The sequence below is a fragment of the Chanodichthys erythropterus genome, chromosome 24 (assembly GCF_024489055.1).
Source record: "Chanodichthys erythropterus isolate Z2021 chromosome 24, ASM2448905v1, whole genome shotgun sequence".
NCBI classification, from domain to species: Eukaryota; Metazoa; Chordata; class Actinopteri; order Cypriniformes; family Xenocyprididae; genus Chanodichthys; species Chanodichthys erythropterus.
The window spans coordinates 28,132,577-28,152,629 of record NC_090244.1 but is presented as its reverse complement, the minus strand read 5'-3'; the positions used below and the strand labels follow the sequence as shown (position 1 = coordinate 28,152,629).

At 38.0% G+C, this 20,053-nt stretch overlaps 2 protein-coding genes across 3 annotated transcripts; one reads left to right on the top strand and one right to left on the bottom strand.

Annotated features, from left to right (window-relative positions):
* The first annotated feature begins 378 nt into the window (after positions 1-378).
* On the top strand, positions 379-4,046 carry LOC137015218 (GTPase IMAP family member 2-like). The gene is made up of 3 exons (XM_067380023.1): positions 379-1,392; positions 1,487-1,543; positions 2,140-4,046. Exons 1-3 carry the CDS (start codon positions 1,380-1,382, stop codon positions 2,958-2,960), a joined length of 891 nt encoding a protein of 296 aa, XP_067236124.1. The 5' UTR covers positions 379-1,379; the 3' UTR covers positions 2,961-4,046.
* Positions 4,047-10,104: 6,058 nt separating this feature from the next.
* Positions 10,105-18,136, bottom strand: urahb (urate (5-hydroxyiso-) hydrolase b). 2 transcript variants are annotated; one of them, XM_067380025.1, is made up of 6 exons: positions 17,941-18,136; positions 16,891-16,991; positions 16,662-16,727; positions 16,089-16,236; positions 10,530-10,665; positions 10,105-10,447 (listed from the first exon to the last, which is right to left on the bottom strand). In XM_067380025.1, exons 4-6 carry the CDS (start codon positions 16,223-16,225, stop codon positions 10,358-10,360), a joined length of 363 nt encoding a protein of 120 aa, XP_067236126.1. In that variant the 5' UTR covers positions 16,226-16,236; positions 16,662-16,727; positions 16,891-16,991; positions 17,941-18,136; the 3' UTR covers positions 10,105-10,357. The 2 variants fall into 2 exon arrangements, with proteins under 2 accessions (XP_067236126.1, XP_067236125.1); XM_067380024.1 differs by lacking the exon at positions 17,941-18,136 and having other exon boundaries at positions 16,891-17,210.
* Between the last annotated feature and the right edge of the window lie 1,917 nt (positions 18,137-20,053).

Here is a 20,053-nt window from a genome sequence, read left to right as displayed (position 1 = left end):
GTTGGAAAATATAGAAATCTGTATTTTCACATTCTTGCTTTAAAGGATTAGTTCATGTTCAAATAAAATTTTCCTGATAACTTACTCACCCCCCTGTCATCCAAGATGTCATTTCTTTTCGACTGAAGAAAGAAGGATATGGACATCTTGGATAACATGGGGGTGAGTAAATTATCAGGAAAATTTAATTTGAACATGAACTAATCATTTAACATCCCTGTTGTGACCTAGTCATTAAAAGAGTAATTTAGATAAATCCAAACCTTGACACACAATTTTATGAATGGAACTTTATTAAGTTTTTATTTATTATTTAAAGAACTTTGTATAAGATACAGATGCGTTCCCAAAGCATCATTGACACAGTGTCTCGTTCTTTTCACAGGGAACTATGGTTACAGTTGTAAACAGAGATGCTCTTCGTAAGTTGAATACAGAAGGCGGTCTGGCAGAAGATATTTTACTTCATAGCTTGTTAAATATGGATATTTTCTTACACAAACACATCGCGTCACTTCAGAAGGCCTTCATTAAGCCCCCGGAGCCGTGTGGATACGTTCATGATGGATGGAGGCACTTCAAAACATGCACTGCCATTATAAAGCTTGGGAGCATCAGGGTGATTATTAATATAACTCAGATTGTATTTGTCTGAAAGAAGAAAGTCATATACACCTAGATGGCTTGAGGGTGAGTAAATCATGGGGTAATTTTCATTTTTAAGTGAACTAATCCTTTAATGGATCCAGTAAACATTTAAGTTAACCTGTTGGATATAGTGTTTACTTCCTTTTTTTTTCAAAATAAATAAATAAATAAATATTTGTGAAAAATACTGTAATATGATTACAGAATGAAGAAGCTGCCATCTGTTTAATTTAGCGATTAGTTTTTAATTCATTTTCCTTTTTTTTTCTAATTTATAAAATATTAATTCGAATAAATATAAAGTATTTATATCGGCTTTAAATCTGCCATCGGCCATCAAAAAAAACATGCATGTGTTTTCTTCAGTTGCAGAACATTTTGCCATCATACTATTTGGGTTAAAAACAGGAACAAAAAGTTAACATACAGCCCTGACTTTGCCCCTGTCCTGTTTTCCCCTACGTGGTGGTTGTTGTTGCCATTTTTGTTTTATGTATTTATTTATTTTTTTATTTTGAATAAAATAGAGCCCATTACAAATTCTGCATTTCCTCACTCTCTCTGCGCCCACACCGGACACATCTGCTACTGTACTTCCTGTTGATATAATGAAACTAGACATTTTGACAGTAAGCTAGGGCAGAACATCGGTGAGCGTTTAACAAGATCTATAACATATTTGATTGACTGATCAACATTTACAACTGAAAAATCGCGAAAACAATTCCAAAATGAGTGATACAGGTAAATATTTTAAATTGTTCTTAAGTAACATGAAAATGCAATAATAATATTAATAATAATAAAAACTTTAAACAATGTTTTGTTTTTTTCTCAGAGGCATTACTGTCAAATGACAATTCCAGAAGGACATATTACTCAAATTTTAAATCCCGTAAGTACTTTAACTTTTCCCCCACATTTTGTTTCTGAAAGTGATATCAGCAAGTCTTAAAGCTTCTAACATGTTTCAGTTTGGTCGGACTTTCATTGTGCAATACTGTGTACAACAAGATATAGATTGACTCCACAAAACTGTACAAATTTCTTTGGTAATCTATTCTAAAGTCTGGTTATCAGTCAACATTTCAATTTCAGAAAAAATCAATTTCTGAAGAATATCTACTCTTAAACAACACTCATACAAAGTATTGACTTTTTAGTATTGAAATTGATTTTTTGGATTTGATTATTTTTTTTAGTATTCTTCCAGGATTATGAAAAATTGCTTTTCTCGTTTGTAAGTAGCTTTGGCTAAATGAAAAACTGTTGACACAGAAAAACATATGATAACCTTAATTATTAAGATCCTAAATTATATTAAAAAAAACAGCCTTTGTGCATTTTAAATAAAGCACTGTATTATTAATTGCTTTGATGCAACTTCGTAATTTTCCAAACTCTCCAAATAAGGCAAATGTGTCAACTTTCCACCTGCTGTTAGGGACAAATCCTATTTGAAATATATGATATGATATTCTTGATTTGCAGTGTCTGAGGTAAGGATTATTTTGATGGGTAAGACAGGAACAGGGAAGAGTGCGACAGGAAACACCATCCTGGGACAGAAAGCGTTTACGGCAGAGGCTTCACCTGAACAAGTTACAAGGATGCCCAGCAAAAAATCTGCAAATCGAGGAAGAAAGATCTATGTAATTGACATGCCAGGTTTTTGTGGATCAGTGACTAAAGAAGACATGCAGAACCAGACACAGAAGTGTGTTGAACTGTCTGTTCCTGGTCCTCATGTGTTTCTGCTGGTGATCAATCTGGGTACAAGATACACGGAGGAGGACGTGAACACGGTAAAACTGATTCAGGAGAACTTTGGAGAAGATGCTACACGTTACACCATCGTTCTGTTCACTCACGCTGATCAGCTGAAATGTAAAACTTTGCAACAGTATGTAGGAGAAAGCCAACATCTAAGGAAACTTACCAACAGCTGTGGTGGCAGATATCATGCATTCGATAATGAAGACACGATGAACCCCACTCAGGTCACTGAACTGATGAAGAAGATTGACACAATGATAGCGGAAAACGGAGGAGACCATTACACTAATAAAATGTTTGAAGAAGCTCAAAAAAAGATGAAAGCAGAAAAGATGAAAAAAACAGCAATAGATGTTGCAGCTGGAGTTGGATCAGTTGTAGGAACAGGAGCAGTAGTAGCAGGAGGTGTTGTCCTGGGAGTAACGGAGGCCGTGCTTGCACCTGTAGTTTTAATTGGAGCTGGAGCTGCTGTTGTGGGAATGGGTGTGAAACATGCTGTGAAAAAAATTCAACAAACCAGAAAGAAAATGAATTAGTTATTCCTGTTTTTATTATTGTTTTATTCTTTTAGTTTGAACATATCCACAAACAGGTATAATATAATATTTTTTTATTTGACTAATTGCTTATTATTAATTGTTATGATTTTGCTCTCCTGTGTTTATTATTAATAAGGAGGCATTTAAACTGTGAATTTATCTACAAGGACGTCAACAACTTTAATGAATCAAAAATAACCAAAACCTTAAGTCTATTATTACTAGTTTTCCAAGTGAGACACTTTTACAATTGCTTTCTCGCTTTCTTATGAACAATTCAGGTGTGTAATACAAGACTTGTTGCAGCTACTGTATTTAGTCTTTGTAAAATTAAGTATGTTTACTAATTATTACACATCATCTCTAGGTTATCATAAGCTAAATCATTTTAATAATGTTAGAATTTCAACATCAAATCTAGGTTGCTTAGGTGGTGCATCCAAAAGGCTCAATATTCATAATCATGCATTTTATTCATATTAATCATTTAATCGTTTATGGCTTATGATTGATCAATATTATCTTTGATTTCATATATTCATGTAATCCTACTTCAAATATTAATCATTATCATATATTCAAGTATTTACTCCTTATTGTTACTCATTTGTGTTTTTTTTTTTTTTTTTTTTAATTTTTCATCTTCTCAAGGTATTATTGTTTGAGAGTATGCTTGCTATATTCAGTAGTTCCAGTAGTTGTTTCAATGTGAAAAGTTGTTAACACGTTTGTGCTTAATATTGGACGCCTGTCAAGTACTGCAGAGAAGCGATAATGTTCTCAGAATTTGTTTGTCATTTGAACTTAACATACCTTTTTATCAAAATATGTCTGTTTTTCCATTTCTGCAGACATGAGATAATGCAAGATCTGCAATATTCTCTTAAAGGTGTCAAAACAACACCCTCTGTATCTATTTTCATCTGTCTTTGACATTTGACCAGCCACTTTTTTTGTTCTTTCTTTGATACTCTAATCTTCACAATCTTAATCTGTTAGATACAATACTAATATATAATGTTATTTTAAACTAGTGTTCACTTGATTAATTTGTTTGTCTCTATATTTTTTAATTTTTACTTAATAAATGAAATTATTCCTTATTCAAATTTGATCTCTGACATAATCATTGCTGGACTGCCTGGATCTCATTTCATCATTATATTTCTGTGACGAGCAGGGCGGGCGAGAGCCGTGAGGGAACGGCGCGAGGCCGGTGACGCGAGTGATAATGAGCGTCACCTGCGAGGCGTGCCGGCCTCGAGTCTCTCACGGAGGAGCTCCGGAGGCATAAAAGGAGGAGCGACATCAGTGAAGGACGAGAGAGGACCAGGCCTGGACTTTATTTTATGCCTCCGGAGCTCCTCCGTGAGAGACTCGAGGCCGGCACGCCTCGCAGGTGACGCTCATTATCACTCGCGTCACCGGCCTCGCGCCGTTCCCTCACGGCTCTCGCCCGCCCTGCTCGTCACAATTTCATTTTAAGTTTTATTATTTCTATATCTAATCAGCTTCTCGTCAGCCATTTGTGAAAAAAACAAAACAAACAAACAAAAAAACAGCAAGATCTTGTCTTTTGTCAGTTGTAGGTTTAGTTCTGTCATACAACAAGAAAATAAGGTTTGTCTATAACCTCTATAATTTCTCAGGTTGTTGTGCATGCAATAACCATGTAATGTTGTTTTTCTTTTAAACCCAAACAGAAAGTATACAGTAGTCTGAATTACAGGAACAGACCTGGTTTACAAGAAAGGGTGGTCTGCAGACCTCAAGGCAACCAATAAAAGAAAAACTGAAACCTCATTTAGGAAAGATATTTACATGTGTTCATGTTTGTCCACACAGAAATGATGAATGGTTTCTACATTGCATATTTGATTTTATATTAGTCTAATATAGCAAACATTTTCAGTAATTAAAAATTACATTAAAAATGAAAAGACAGCTTTACCAAAGATGCATTGTTGTTAAGTTTATTTTTTAACCTAATTGAATTAATTTATTACATGCGATAAACACAGAGACATATTTTAGTTATATATAAATTTGATAATTTCAGAATACTGCCTTAAACAAATGAGGCATAAAGATAACTCAATATATAATGAGTCATTAAATTGCTTGTAAAAATGTAGCCTATTACATCTATTTATGCCATTTTAATTGAGGTCTATAATTTATTAGCTGGCGATTGACTGTATTTTTAATTAGGCTACTTTCATTTCACAAATGTTTTGGTTCTCGTGCATAATGTTTTTTTGACACCATTTACAATTTGGATAAAATGGTGTTGTAGTACAATCAGAGTTCATGGGGAAGGAAGGGGACAGGGTCAGCTTTTAACTGCTGACTGAGCTTTATTCAATAAATCAAAAATGTCCAACAGAAAAACTGTGCAACGCACAACACCAAAAACAAATAATCCACAATGGGCTTCACTCCAGCAGTGTTGTCGTGCACCAGCGGCTCAGTCAGCAGTTCCCCTCTCTCTCACACACTCCTGCTTCTCGCTGCGTTTTATCCTGTCTCCGCGCCAATTACCGGAATGAGAAACAGGTGTTACTGCTGGACTCTTCTATTACTCCCATTTCAAGCATTGCCCCTAATTCCACCTGGACCACCTTTTTCTTGTGTTCAGGCAACCTATACGGCCGGCTGCGAACCACCACGCCCGGCTCCGTCTCGATGTGGTGCTGAATGAGGTCTGTACAACCCGGTAGGGGAGAAAACACGTCAGCAAACTCTGCTTGCAACTTAGTCAAATCAGTGAGCTGGGAGGGCGAGAGGTTGCATAATCTACAATGACTAATGCAAAGCGATGCCCTCTCGCTGATCGCTCTAATGGCCCGATGAGGTCCATACCAATTATTTTGAAGGGGACCTGCATTAATGGGAGTGGGCGCAAAGGCGCTTTTGGGGTGGCCGGTGGATTTACCAACTGACATTCACAACAAGACGCGCACCACCTGTACACATTCTGGTGAATGCCCGGCCAAAAAAATGAGGTCATGAGGCGATTTAGTGTTGCCGTTTGTCCTAAATGCCCAGCCATTGGATTAGAATGAGACACTTGGAAAAGCATTTCCCTGCGGCTCTTTGGAACTAACAATTGGGTCGTATCCTCCTTTGTCTGAGTGTCTTGGGTCACTCGATACAACCTATCTTTTATGATCGCAAAATATGGATAAGAAAACGGACGTCCAGGCTGGAGAGCATCGATGGTACTGACCTTTTCAAATGCGTGTTTTAGCATCTCGTCGTGAGACTGCTCCAGGAGATCCGAAAAATATCCGAAAGAATAAGCCTTCCGATTTCACTCTGTTCCCCTGAAGCTGAACTCACTGGCCCCTGATCAGTCTCTCCCACCTGCACTCACACCTCCTTATCCAGCGATTTTTTTCCCCAAGAGGCATCCGAGCATAAACACCCCAATAATTTATTAAATGCGGGCAAATTCCTTCCCAAAATTATCGGATGCCGGAGAATTGAATAATGATGGGCACTAACGGATATTTCACCACATCCCCGTGCGCACACCGCACCTTAAACAAGCGGCCTGTATCCAATGCCCCGGACGAAATCAGGCTTTGGTGAACAGAGGTTTGGTTATATCCTGAGTCCACCAAAGCCTGATAGGTACCCCCCTTGATACTCACAGGTATTTGGTACCAGCCAGCTTGACCAGGGGCAGCCTGCGGGTCGTCCGGGACCCGGATCATTGTCCCGACCTCCATCACTGGACACCTATCCACATTTCGGTGCTCTCATGTGCCGGTTGCATCTGGCTTCTGAAGTTGAGTTAAAGAAGAGAAAGTCGCAAATTACTGTATGAAGGCCCATTTTTATTTTTATACCTTGTTTAGCCCAGCCTATGTAAACCCTGTTCACTCAATCATTCTCTGTGAAGTCTTGAAGTCTTTGTGCACCACCACCACAACACACACACACATACACACACAAACACCAAGCTCCAATGGCCACGGTGCTTGGCTCAGCATGATTGCCAGCATGTCCTGTTCTGATGGTCGCAAGCCCTGTATTTTCTGTACCTTCCCATCCTGTGGTTTCCCTACCAGAGCCTGCTCACGACATGGCCGCTGCACCTGTGTCATCAGCCAAGATGGCCACCATGCCAGAGTCATCAGCCAAGATGACCGCCCCACCAGGGCCTCCAACTATTATGGCCGCCATGCCAAAGCCTCCAGCCACCATGGCCACCACACCAGAGTCTCCAGCCTTCACGGACACTACGCCAGAGTCTCCAGGCTTCACGGACACTACGCCAGAGTCTCCAGGCTTCACGGGTGCCCCGACCGAATCTTCAGCCATCATGGACGCCACGTCAGTTCTCCCGGTCATCATGAATGTTGTACATGAAGCTATTATGGCAGCTCCTAGGCATGAGACTGGCTTAGAGTCTACAGGACATACCGCTGATGTCGGTGCGAGGAGCTGGTATCTCTGCAGTGGTATCAAATCTGGTAGTCGCAGAGGTGGTCCCACTAGCAATTGCACTCCACATAACGGTGATGACTATTTGGTGTGTTTGGGCTGTGCACTGCATTGCAGTTCAAGAGTCCGCTCCAGCCCTTGAGTCTGCTCCAGAACCAGCTTCAGTCCATGAGTCCACTCCAGAGATTGCTCCTCTCCCAGAGCCGAGCCTCATGACCTATGAACTTCCTGTCTGCCTTGAAACAACCACAGAGGTCACCCCTGAGTTCCCTGTCTGCCCTGATGTGACCATAGAGGTCATCCCTGAGTTTCCTGCCTGCCTCGACGCGACCACAGAGGTCGTATCTGAACTTCCTGTCTGCCTCGACGTGACCGCAGAGGTCGTATCTGAACTTCCTGTCTGCCTCGACGTGACCGCAGAGGTCGTATATGAACTTCATGTTGCCCTGATGTGACCGCAGAGGTCGTACATGAACTTCCTGTCTGCCTTGACGTGACTGCAGAAGTTGAACATGAACTTCTGGTCAACTTCACCTCTGTGATTTGTGTTTAAGTCTTGTCTGATCAGCTGTGGTGGTCTCCAGTTCTGCCAGATCTGCCCTGGGGGTCTTCGGCTACACTGTGGTTGACATCAGCTCCACCTTGGTGGTCATCTGCTCCACCGTGGGGATCTTCAAGTCCATCTGCACTGCTGTGGTGGTTGTCTGCTCCGTCGTGGGGTCTTTATGCTCTTCTTTGCTGCTATGGTGGTCTCCAGCATCACTAAGGCGGTCTTCAGCCTGCGCCGCCATGGCATTTTCACTTCTTTTACTTCAATGAAAAGTTACATTTTTGTGATTTTTTTTTTTAAATAAAAGATTAAAGGGATAGTTCACCCAAAAATGAAAATTTGATGTTTATCTGCTTACCCCCAGGGCATCCAAGATGTAGAGGACTTTTTTTCTTCAGTCGAACGCAAATTATGATTTTTAACTGCAACCGCTGCCGTCTGTCAGTCAAACAATAGCAGTGATTGGGAACTTCAACTATAACAGTAAATAAAACTTGCTTAGACAAATCAAAATTAAACCCTGCGGCTCGTGACGACACATTAATGTCCTAAGACACGAAACGATCGGTTTGTGCGAGAAACCGAACATTATTTATATAATTTTTACCTCTAATACGCCACTATGTCCAACTGCGTTCAGCTTCCGGCTAGTGAGGTCTGATCGCGCTCTGACAACGGAAGTGATGTCTCGCGCTCATTGAAGTATATGGGCGAGACATCACTTCCGTCATCACAACGCGTTTTTTGACCTCACTAACAGGAAGCTATCCCTTTAAAAGGAGTAACAATGCAGATAAATTTTTACATGCTTCTTTGTTCACAGTTTCCTGCAGTTAAACAAACTTTACATTCCATTCCCTATATTTTAACTATATTTAAACCCAGACGCATAATAACATTCAAATGTGCATTAGGCCATCTTTCTGTCTTGTTTCTGCGAAGTAACTAATTTAAGTTAGCTGCGATTGTTAACTGATCCCTCTGGCATACATGGAAACTAAGAATAGTGTGATGAAGCTTAAAGGGAAAAATAAGAACTCAACCTCCAAGGTGATTACAGAAGAGATGGAATTTGATTATCCTTTCGCTGTTGATAATGGTTCTGATTCACATATCGAGGTAGACCATCAATATCACCAAAAACGTCCCGATATTACCCTGTCTGACAGCCCCAGTCTCAAAATTGTACATAACTCTGATCTAGATACGCCTGTGAAACCTCAACAAAATAATTATCTAGGTGAAATTTCCCCGATGGAATTGCAATCCAAAATTAAGGAAAATGGAAAAATGATTACCAGAAACACTGTGAGCTTTGAGGGCCTTAAGAAATCAATTGACTTTGTGTTTGAAGAAGTAAACACATTGAAAACAGACATGAAAAGCTGTACAACTACCGTGAACCTAAACAGCACAAAAATCCATGAATTTGCGCAAAGACTTAACGATGCTGAATGCTACCAGTGGAGATGGAACCTCCGTCTGTACAGAAATGCAATGTCACTGAAACTCTCAAGATCCAGAAGGGTACTAAAGACATATTTAAAACAGTTCATGCGACTGCAGTGGTTCAATATTAATATTATAGTGACGAGAATACTTTAGTGCACCAAAATAACAAAACAACGACTTTTCAACAATATAGTGATGGGCCGATTTCAAAACACTGCTTCAGAGCTTTGCGAATCTAATCAGTGATTCAGAGCACCAAAATCACGTGATTTCAGCAGTTTAGCCGTTTGATAGGAGATCCGAATCACTGATTCGATTCGTAAAGCGCTGAAGCAGTGTTTTACTATACAAGTCGTTATTTTGTTTTTGTTTTTTTGGCGCACCGAAAATATTTTTTTCGCTTTATACCATTGAACCACTGTACTCACATGAACGGATTTAAATATGTTTTTAGTACATTAAACGATCTTGAGAGAGGAAATGTCATTGCTCCCTATGGAGGCCTCACGGAGCCATCGGATTTCATCAAAAATATCTTAATTTATGTTCTGAAGATGAACGAAGGTCTTACAGGTGTGGAACGACATGAGGGAGAGTAATTAATGACAGAATTTTCATTTTTGGGTGAACTTACCCTTTAAAAAAAGTCATTTGAATATATTCAAACCTTGACACAACTAAAGGAATAGAATTTTATATTGTTTTTATTTCAGTTTTCTTTTTTTTTTTTTTTAAAGCACTGTGACAATAATAAAAATGTTTATTTTTGGTCATTCAAAAGAATATTGAACAAACAACAACAGTTTGAATTTCAGATAATTGCACTGGGGTGTTTAAGTCGAGGGCTGCTGCTTGAGGTGATTTCTTGTATCCATTCACATGCTTGAAACTCCAGCACAGTTTGGCGAGTGCAGTGTTAGTGTTTATCGGCGGCTGCTCTCTAGCTCCCTCTGTAGGTGCTGTACGAGTATCTGCTCACCAGCAGCGGCACATGAAAGCTCTGATCAGCATCGCTCACAGTGAAGACAATCTGAATGAAGAAGAAATAAAGACATTTCTTACATTTACACTGTGTAAATACAATCAGTTCACTATAAGTATTTCCTACAAACCTCAACATATGGGTAAAAGCTGGACTGTCCCAAACTCTCCCAGTACTGGCCCGTCTCGAAGCGAATCTTGTACATTCCTGGAGTGAAGGCATCGCTGGTTATTAGTCCTGGACAGCGGCCGTCCTCATTTGTGTTTCTGAAATAACCAATGACTCAGTATTTAACAATGACATATTTGCAGGGTTTCGTTTTTAAACCTCTCAAAATTTGACCCAAACAACTTTGGGCAGTTCCAATGGTAACAGATTTCACATCACTGTAACAATAATGTAAACATTTTTATATATTATATATATATATATATATATATATATATATATATATATATATATATATATATATATATATATATATATATATATATATATATATATATATATATATATATATATATATATAGAGAGAGAGAGAGAGAGAGAGAGAAGACTTGTTTATTTCAATGGAGTGTTAGCATTAGCATGTTAGCTAGGGTGACCAGACACCCCTGTTTTCTGCAGATAGTTCTGGTTTTTGGTGTCCTGTCCCGACTGAGCATGTCCCTGTCCCTGGAAACATCCTTGCTTTATAGTTCCACCCATTGTTTCTGGAAAACCTTTGAAAAGCCATCCATTTTACTCATCCTCCAAAGAAGAGAGACACATGGCATAAGAGGAAAGCACATTTTAGACAATGGCCCATTTTTCCCTTTCAAAGTAAAATTTCTATGATCAAGGTTTTTTGATTGTAGTGTCTGAACAATTATAGACAAGTTTGTAAACATTTTACACATGTTTCCTTGCTTTAGCAGGCTACACAATGAGTCTATACAGTTAGCATAATGTTAGCTCTTAACTGCTGGATCATGCTAGTTTTTCAAACTTGTGGGTCCGGGGTGATTTGTGCCAGAGGGCCTGGGTTAAGTTGGGTTAATCACCCTCACGTATGATTATTTTCAACATATTATTAATTTGTAATTGTACATTGTACTCTTACATTTTAGCAGTTAAACTATGTGACATGCTTGATTTTAGACCAAAACCCATCATGCCACACACTTATAAAACGCACTTTCTGAAGATGAAAAGCATGAAATGGTCCAATGTAGTGATGTGTCGTTCTTGAACGATTTGTTCATTTTGAACGAATCTTTAATGTGACTCGGGAAGAACGAGTCGTCTCGGGGGGTGATTCGTTCAGTCGCGCATGTGCAATATTCTACAGGTTATGTACTGCTAGTAGTAGTTCACCTGATGATTCAATTGATTAGTTCATTTCATGAGTCTTTTGGGTTTTGAGTCGTTCCTTAATCACGTGACAGACCCATACGCTATGCTGTGTGACCCAAGCACATTATATTTATTAGTAAATAACGTTAACTCTCCAGTTTTGTTTGAGTTTGTGTTACAACTGTTAAAGCTGAAGTTATCATAACCTTGATGTCTTAAACTAACATTAATAATTCAAATTCAAAATGTTATTTGCTTTTAATTTATGTCATTATGTCCTTTTTGAGCAATCTTCTTATACATATATTAGACTAATATGTCAAGTCTGACTAGGAAAAGCAATTATTATAACAGCAAACTCAAAATTGGAGTAAAAATGAACAAACTAGGCTATAAATACTTTGTATCGTAGGCTTGGATTATTATATTATTATATAGCCTAGTGTTTATTTACAGATAGACAGTCAAAAAGATAAATTAATCAATATGTTATTTATAACAGGGCTTTATTTATTTATAATAACACACCACAGATCCTCAAGAAACAGTAACAAAAACAGTGACAGAAATATCAGAAATAGCGTATGGGTCTGTCACGTGTTTAAGGAACGACTCAAAACCCGAAAGACTCATAAAAAAGAACTAATCAGTTCTCTTTCCGGCTCAGACTGCATTGGTTTAGCATGGGACTGCCTGTCACGTCATTAAGGAATGACTTAAACCCGAAGACTTGTCAGACAAGAGGTGAGGTGAGCTTAATCAGCTTGTCATAAACTGAAGACCCAGGTAAAGAATGAATTAATCATTTCTGAATCTTATAGCATTGTAGTTTTGTATTGTTTGTAGTGGGATCAACGTTTACATAAGTAGTAGATGTGTTGGGGAAGTAACACGTAACATTTTAATTACATTTTGCTAAAATGAACGAAATGACTCAAAAAAAGATTCGTTCATTTTGTTGAACGAGACTCAAAAGTCCGAGTCAGTAAAATGATCTGAACTTCCCATCACTAGTCCAATGTTGTGCAAAAGGCATGAAAACAACTAATATTATGTGAAAACTGAATGGAGATTATTGAATTATCATAAGATTTGTGAGTGATTTAGAGCACAGCAGAACTCGGTCAGATAAAGGCTTATTAATGAAAGTTCCTGTCAAAAAAAATGTATTGTTTTAAAAGGGCAGCTATAAAAAAGCCAGTGTTGAGCAGCAAAAAGGTATTTTCATCTTCAGAAAGATCTTTCTTCCTCCCCATATTGCATGATAACTGTGACTTGCTTAATAATGTGGAACAACCTCTAAGTAGGGTTTCCATAGATCTGGCAAACTATTTTGTCTGAGATTGATACCAGTTATAAGACATGGATAAATAAACAAACAAACATTTTCTTAGAAAAACTAAAATCTGAATGTTTATTCTACTGAAATATTACTGATATGTCACTTGCACAATAATTTGGAACGCAGTGAATGATTAATAAAAAGGCATTTAACACATTTTCTTATTGTATTGAACATTTAAATTTTCACAAAATTTGAAAATATTGTATAGGGGAAAGTGGGGTGAGTTGTGCCCGTTTTTACTCAAAGTGACTTTAAAGTGAGGCCATGGCAGTAATGCCTTCAACTTAAGAATGTACATATATTTCAGGATGTGGTGCATCCCTGAGAACAATAACTTTGGATCTGTGATAAATTGTTTCAGAAATATAGCTTTTGGAAAAAAAGTGGTCTCGTGGCACAACTTGCCCCTGGTGCTGGGTAAGTTGTGCCTTTGGGGAGAATACGTAAGTGTAATTTGTGCCAGTCATTTCTGAAGTAAAACAGAACATTTTAATGTTATGAACTGTAATGCTATATGAAATCAAGACAAATTCAATACAAAACTACTCATTTAAGGTTTATTTAGATATTGTCACCCTATTAAACTGTTGAAATAGGCTAAGTCATATTTTGTAGTTTTTGGGAAAACACAAAAAACTTAAATACACAATATATGATATTTGTGAACATTTCAGGCAGAAAGGCTTTGGCAATAGATGCCTGTTGACATAAATAGAACGCTGTCTGTCAGTAACATATAAGAATACGCCACGTTCCAAATTATTGTGCAAGTGACATATCAGTAAGATTTTAGTAGAATAAACATTCAGATTTTAGTTTTTCTAAGAAAATGTATGTTTGTTTGTTTATTTATCCATGTCTTTTTAGATATCAATCTCAGACAAAATAATTTGCCAGATCTATGGAAACCCTACTTAGAGGTTGTTCCACATTATTAAGCAAGTCACAGTTCTCATGCAATATGGGGAGGAAGAAATATCTTTCTGAAGATGAAAAGCATGAAATGGTCCAATGTTGTGCAAAAGGCATGAAAACAACTAATATTGTGTGAAACTGAATGGAGATTATTGAATTATCATAAAATTTGTGAGTGATTTAGAGCACAGCAGAACTCGGTTCTCAAACTCAAATTGCTGCACGCAAAAAAAATAAATCAATCAAATGCACATACAAAGTTTAAAAAATCTGTGTTTGTGTGTGTACAGTATGTGCGTACTCTTCTTATAATGAAATTAGTGTCTTGAGCTCTGTACGCTGACTCTCGCGTACGCGTAAAAAATGAAGTATACTTTGGCCTTCAGGCTGAAGGAGATGTAAATTCATGGCTGTACATTAGAGGGCACAGCTCAAACAAACCTGGACCACAGAAGAAGTAAGGTTAAATACATAAAGTATATTTCTGCATTAAAAATTTTTAACTGTTGCAGGTTTGCGTAATATTCTGAGATTGCATTTCACTGTTTTTATACATTTTGAGGAATACTGTGTTTTTGTGTAAGTGAGATGGGTAATGAGTTATTTTACTAGTTACTTAAAACAATCTGATTGTAACTGATCGTCACTTGTAATTTGTTACCACCAACTTGACTTGACTTGCCGATATTCGGTAATGCGATAAATCGCGATAATGAATATGCACGATATTGTAATCGTCGGCACTTCAGAATACCGTAAATAATAATTTATTACCAATTATTAATTTTTTATAAGGCAATTAAGAATATTTTACCCATCAATCGTATAAAATGCACAACACCACTGTATTCTGCGTCAAAAAGACACGCGCTCAGATGTAAACAATCCCAACGTGCACGAGAAGCACATGGCGGAACGAGTGAAGGGGACGAGCTGAATGAAAGTGCGCGTTCACTCTCTGACAGCAGAGGGCGCTGATGGAACAGCAGCATGCAGCGGTTACCACGGAAACTGTGCAAACAAAGTAACTGCGCTAGTGAAGTTTTTAAAATGCTTCAAACAGCCATTCATTTTTTTGTAATCTGTGTTGTTCATCAAAGCACCAAATACTGAATACTTAAAAAAGACTTAAAAGCATATTTATTTTCAAACCTAAACATTTTTATATTTTAATCTGGACTACAACATGCCCTAATGATTAGAAATGTTCTGATTATTTGTTATTATTCAGTAAAACTTTGAAAACATACAGCTTCATTAGTTAACATGTTAATTCATTATCACTAAACTGACAATAAAAATACTTATAAACTATTAATTATTATTAATTAATGTTAATTTCTTAGTTACTATTTAATAACATTACTAAAATCAAAATAACTTATTTAATAGATCTGAGATAAAACTAACAATGATCAGTTGTGTTTCTAAACTAACATTAACAAAAAATAACACTTTCTGTAACAAATGTAGTTATTGCTCAATCTTAGTTAATGCTTAAACAGAGTAAAGTGTTATCTGTTCTTTTGCATTTTAATTGTTTGAAAATTTCAGTCAGAGTTGTTTTTGTTTTATTACAAAAAGAGTTCTTAAACCTGTTAAACTGACAAAAATGGTTTTGCAACTTATTTTATTATCGTGATAATACCGTATACCGTGATAAAAGCTTAATCAATTAATCGCAACATGAAAATTTGATACCGTCACATGCCTACCCCCAACACTTTCTCTGTGCAGGATACAGGCAATGCTTTTTAATTATTTATTTATTTGGCCAAACATATTAGAGATTTGTAGCAGTTTTGACATCGGGAGCCACAACAAAGTAGTATTAATTGTATGAATGTTCAGTGGCTGTTTTAAAGGTGACGTGTAATTTTGACACCATAATACCACCAAACAGAATCACCAAAAATAATGACTGTTTTCGAACAGGTTTTCCGAACAAGAAAATCCCCCCCTTCTGCAATTGTTTGACCAAACAGCTAGTCCCGCCCCAGACTCACATCACTGGTTGAGCCAGTGTAACTGTGTCAGGCTGGTCGAGATGTTCAGACATTCAAAAACATCCAAAACTGACACGCGTCGACTCACCCCACGGTTATGAGGCTCCAGATGGTCATGCGGGGGTCCAGGCGGTGTAGACTGAGGGCCATTCGTGCCGCTGGGACCCCGTCCCCGGTGTTCAACACATGTGTAGTGAGGGGACCGCTGCCTTTCACTGAACCCATCGCTGTGAACCCTACAATACACAGGACAATGGCCCATTTGATTCATTTCAATTAAAAAAATTACACATTTACTATAATGTTATTTAAAAAATTAGAAAAAAGAAACAAACGCACTACCGTCTGAGGTGCCAGTCAGGAGAGATGAATTCAAATGTATATATATATATATATATATATAAAAAAAAATAATAATAAAAAAATAATAATAATAAATTATATATATATATATATATATATATATATATATATATATATATATATATATATATATTTTTTTTTTTTTATATATACATTTAAAAAATTCGACCATGTACTGGCAACTTCCACATCTTTACTTTGGAGATGTTAAATATGAAGCACGGTTAAAATGACACAACTCACTGCTTTCTTACATCAGTCTTTTCTAACAGAATCACAGAAGATAGTAAGATCTTACCTGTTATGAAGTCAGTGTCATCTGGCTGTGTGTCTCCGTTTATATGAGGATGATCTGAACTCGTCACTGTTTGATTAGTTTCAATGAGTTAATCAACAAAACAAACCAGAGTAAGCACACTCAGGGTTAATATTTAAGCGAAAGGGTCTTAAAAAGTTTCGGTATCACAAACCTTTGGATTATAAAGTACCAAAAAACAAAGACTAAATATCTGAATCTACAATCCTACCTTGAAGTCTTCTACATATACAGGAAAGGTGGAAGAACCGAGCTGAAATCCTGTTAGAGGGCAGATGGACTTTGACCTCTAGTAACTTGTTTGATTTGGTTCTTTAGATGAGTGGAAAAACAAGAAGGTTAACGCTAGCCACAATGACAAAACAGCTTGAATCGATGGGTTCAGTCTTTACAGACCCAGAGCTACACTTTATTCCAGTAAGAACATTACTTCAGGATTTAGCATTAAGCTTTGTATTAGAAGAATACCACTAGTATTTTCGAATTAGCGTGCTTTCCCCCTTCATATCAGCCCGAGATGAGAGATTTATGCATTTTTATTCTGTAAAAAAGCCTCCCATTACGCAAAAATCGTCATTTTGCGTCATCGGAGGCTTTTTTGGCCAGAGGCTTAAAACTACAGCCAGTAATAGCAAGTAGTTCCGCATTTTTTCACCACGCCCATACATATGTGCGTTTGAGGTTACTCACGGACCTAGATCAAAGATTTTATCAAAAGTGGGTGTCAATTATATTTTTAAGCTTATTAACATTATTTGTTATAGTCTGCACTACATCAGTGGTTCATCTCGCAAATTTATCGGTCTCTGCAGTCATCTCAACCAATACAGCAACAGGCTTTTGTGGTAACGTACGATACATTTAGACTAACTCAATTTTACAGAACAGAGGCTTTACTTTGATAACAGTCAACTTATATGCAACATATGTAATTGTCTATCTAACGTTACTTTGCAGTTTTACTGCTACCTACAACACGACATACCGTGTTATCAGTCTAGTATCAGCGAATACGCTTAGTACCAGATGCCCAGGCTGTTCGTCCTCTGGGAAAGTGAATATAGATGGTATCGCGGTGATTCTCTTCATTGCAAGGATATTTGGTTCGTCCTCGTGCTTGAAATGGAGACTACATATTCTGCGTTTTTTTATGTTTTCTATATAACGGTGTCATCTCCAAACTTCGGGTGTTTGATGGCCCGCAGCCACTGTTTACATCGCTCCACATCTTTAACTTAATCGGAAAATGATGGAAACTTACTTGTCCTTTCCTGGTTTTGGGAGTACATCCAGGTACAAAGCAATTTAGCACCATTTCGCTGTAAATGTATGAACTAACTCTATAGAATTAATATGTAACAAAGCAAGCCTAGTTGTTTGAATTTTCCTGGTAATAGAGACAGAGCGTCACGCGTCATAATCTGAAGACCACGCCCACCGGGGGGGAAAACAATCCAACCGTCTCCATTGAGTTTGTATTGCGTGAGGCTGCCTCTTTGTCTGACTTATTACAAAAAACAGAACAATGTCTAAAAGCTGCTGTGTGACAAGGTGCACAGCTAACAAGCTAAAAAACCCAGAAATAAGTTTCTATAAGCTGTCGATCCAAAAAAATTAAAGTTTAAGGACATAAAAGTGGATACATGCAGTGAGCGCAAATGGTCATAATTACTTTAAGAAATACACTGGAGGGGGTCGTAATCGGCGACAACATATGCTACACTAACAAAAACAAACCATTCATTATTTTTTACCATGTCAAAGAATTATTTCACCTGTCATCGATTACGTTCCCCTCCAATGCATTTCTTATAGTAATATGACCCGCTGCTCTCTGTCTCACTGCCTGTATCCACTTTTGTGTCCTTAAACATTCGTTTTTTGGGGTCGACAGCTTATAAAAACTTATTTCTGGGTTTTTTAAGTTTGTTAGCTGTACACCTTGTCACACAGCAGCTTTTAGACTGTGTTCTGTTTTTTGTAATAAGTCAGAAAAGACAAGGAGGCAGCCTCACGCAATACAAACTCAATGGAGACGGTTGGATTGTTTCCCCCCCGGTTGGCGTGGCTTTCAGAGTGACATAAATGCGCTCTGTCTCTATGCCGCCTGTAACCGATAGGCGTGGTTTGGGCGTGGCCTCGCAAGGGCAGCAAAACAAGTGCATTCTGGGAGTTGTTGTCTTTCATCCACATTATTGAAAAATACATTTTCTGCCTTTTGTCAGTCTAGAAAGCTCTAAATTCAAAAATAATTTCACATTTCTACTACATAAATGACCAATTTTAAATACACATTCATCTTTCCAGGGGTGAAGTACCCCTTTAACTAACATTATTACACTACAGAGTGCTCAACTACGGTGGCCCAGTAGTGCAGCAGAACGGAATTAAGCCACAACACAACGAAATCGCCACAACACAACGGAAACGAGCCACAAAACGACGAAATCGCCGCAACACAACGGAAATGCTCCCGACCATTAGTGGGCAGTTAGTTTCCGGAAACGGGCAATTGCTCGCATGCGTTTTCATCATAGACAGTAAAAGAAATGGAACTCATTGAGACAATTGAAGCCCATTTTTAGCGATTTTTAGCACTTCCGTTTCTGACGCGCAGACTCACACTAAGCATGATGACGTCCGCAACCTGTCTGACAGATGTAAATCTTCTAGTAGCTGTGCGTGCAAACTGCCATCGTTAATCGTGCAGAGACGGCGAGCTTGAGCGGGGAGTTCTTTGGCGTGAGTGAGCAGGAGTAAGTATTCTGATTAATTAGTTTGTATAGTATTTTTAAAATGTAACGCCAGTACGCCATATTAAGTTAATGCATACTATTGTCTGCGAGCTTCTCCTCCTGTCTGTACGGTTATTTCTCTACTGTGCGACAGAGAGTCGAGTGGTTATGATGCAATCGTTAGCCTACTTTTACAAAAACTGTTTCTACGGGGCCATAATGTAACATAGAAGGTAATGGAGCCCTTTATACATTGTCGTGTATCTTTAGAAATAAATAATGGACAAATGGAGTCTTTAAACGCCTCAGATGTAAAGTTATTCACTGTCAAAGTGACGCCAAAATGAATGGGAGTCAATGGGGATGCTAACGCAAGTGAAGTTCTGCTACAAGATGGCGGCACCCGGCCGACTTCAACTTCCGGTCGACTTCCTTGGGCACTGGTTTTCATGGGTCTGGATCGGTCTGGATGCTTTTAACACGGATACGAAGATACTGTGAATATGTAATCTTGAGGAAGACCGGAAAGAACCATTTTGTAGGGTGGTGAGTTACAGCAGCTATATTGTGAATGTAGTTGAATGGCTTCAGGATCTGAGTATGATGGTTGGGATCCCGAAAGGGATATGGAATGGCAGA

Coding starts and splice junctions, on each gene's coding strand:
- LOC137015218 (XM_067380023.1), top strand. Junction 1,544..2,139: donor TTACTCAAATTTTAAATCCC/GTAAGTACTTTA, acceptor CTTGATTTGCAG/TGTCTGAGGTAAGGATTATT.
- urahb (XM_067380025.1), bottom strand. CDS start 16,225: ATGGGTTCAGTGAAAGGCAGCGGTCCCCTCACTACACATGTGTTGAAC. Junction 10,666..16,088: donor TGGAGCCTCATAACCGTGGG/GTGAGTCGACGC, acceptor TGGTTATTTCAG/AAACACAAATGAGGACGGCC. Junction 10,448..10,529: donor GCTTTTACCCATATGTTGAG/GTTTGTAGGAAA, acceptor TTCTTCATTCAG/ATTGTCTTCACTGTGAGCGA.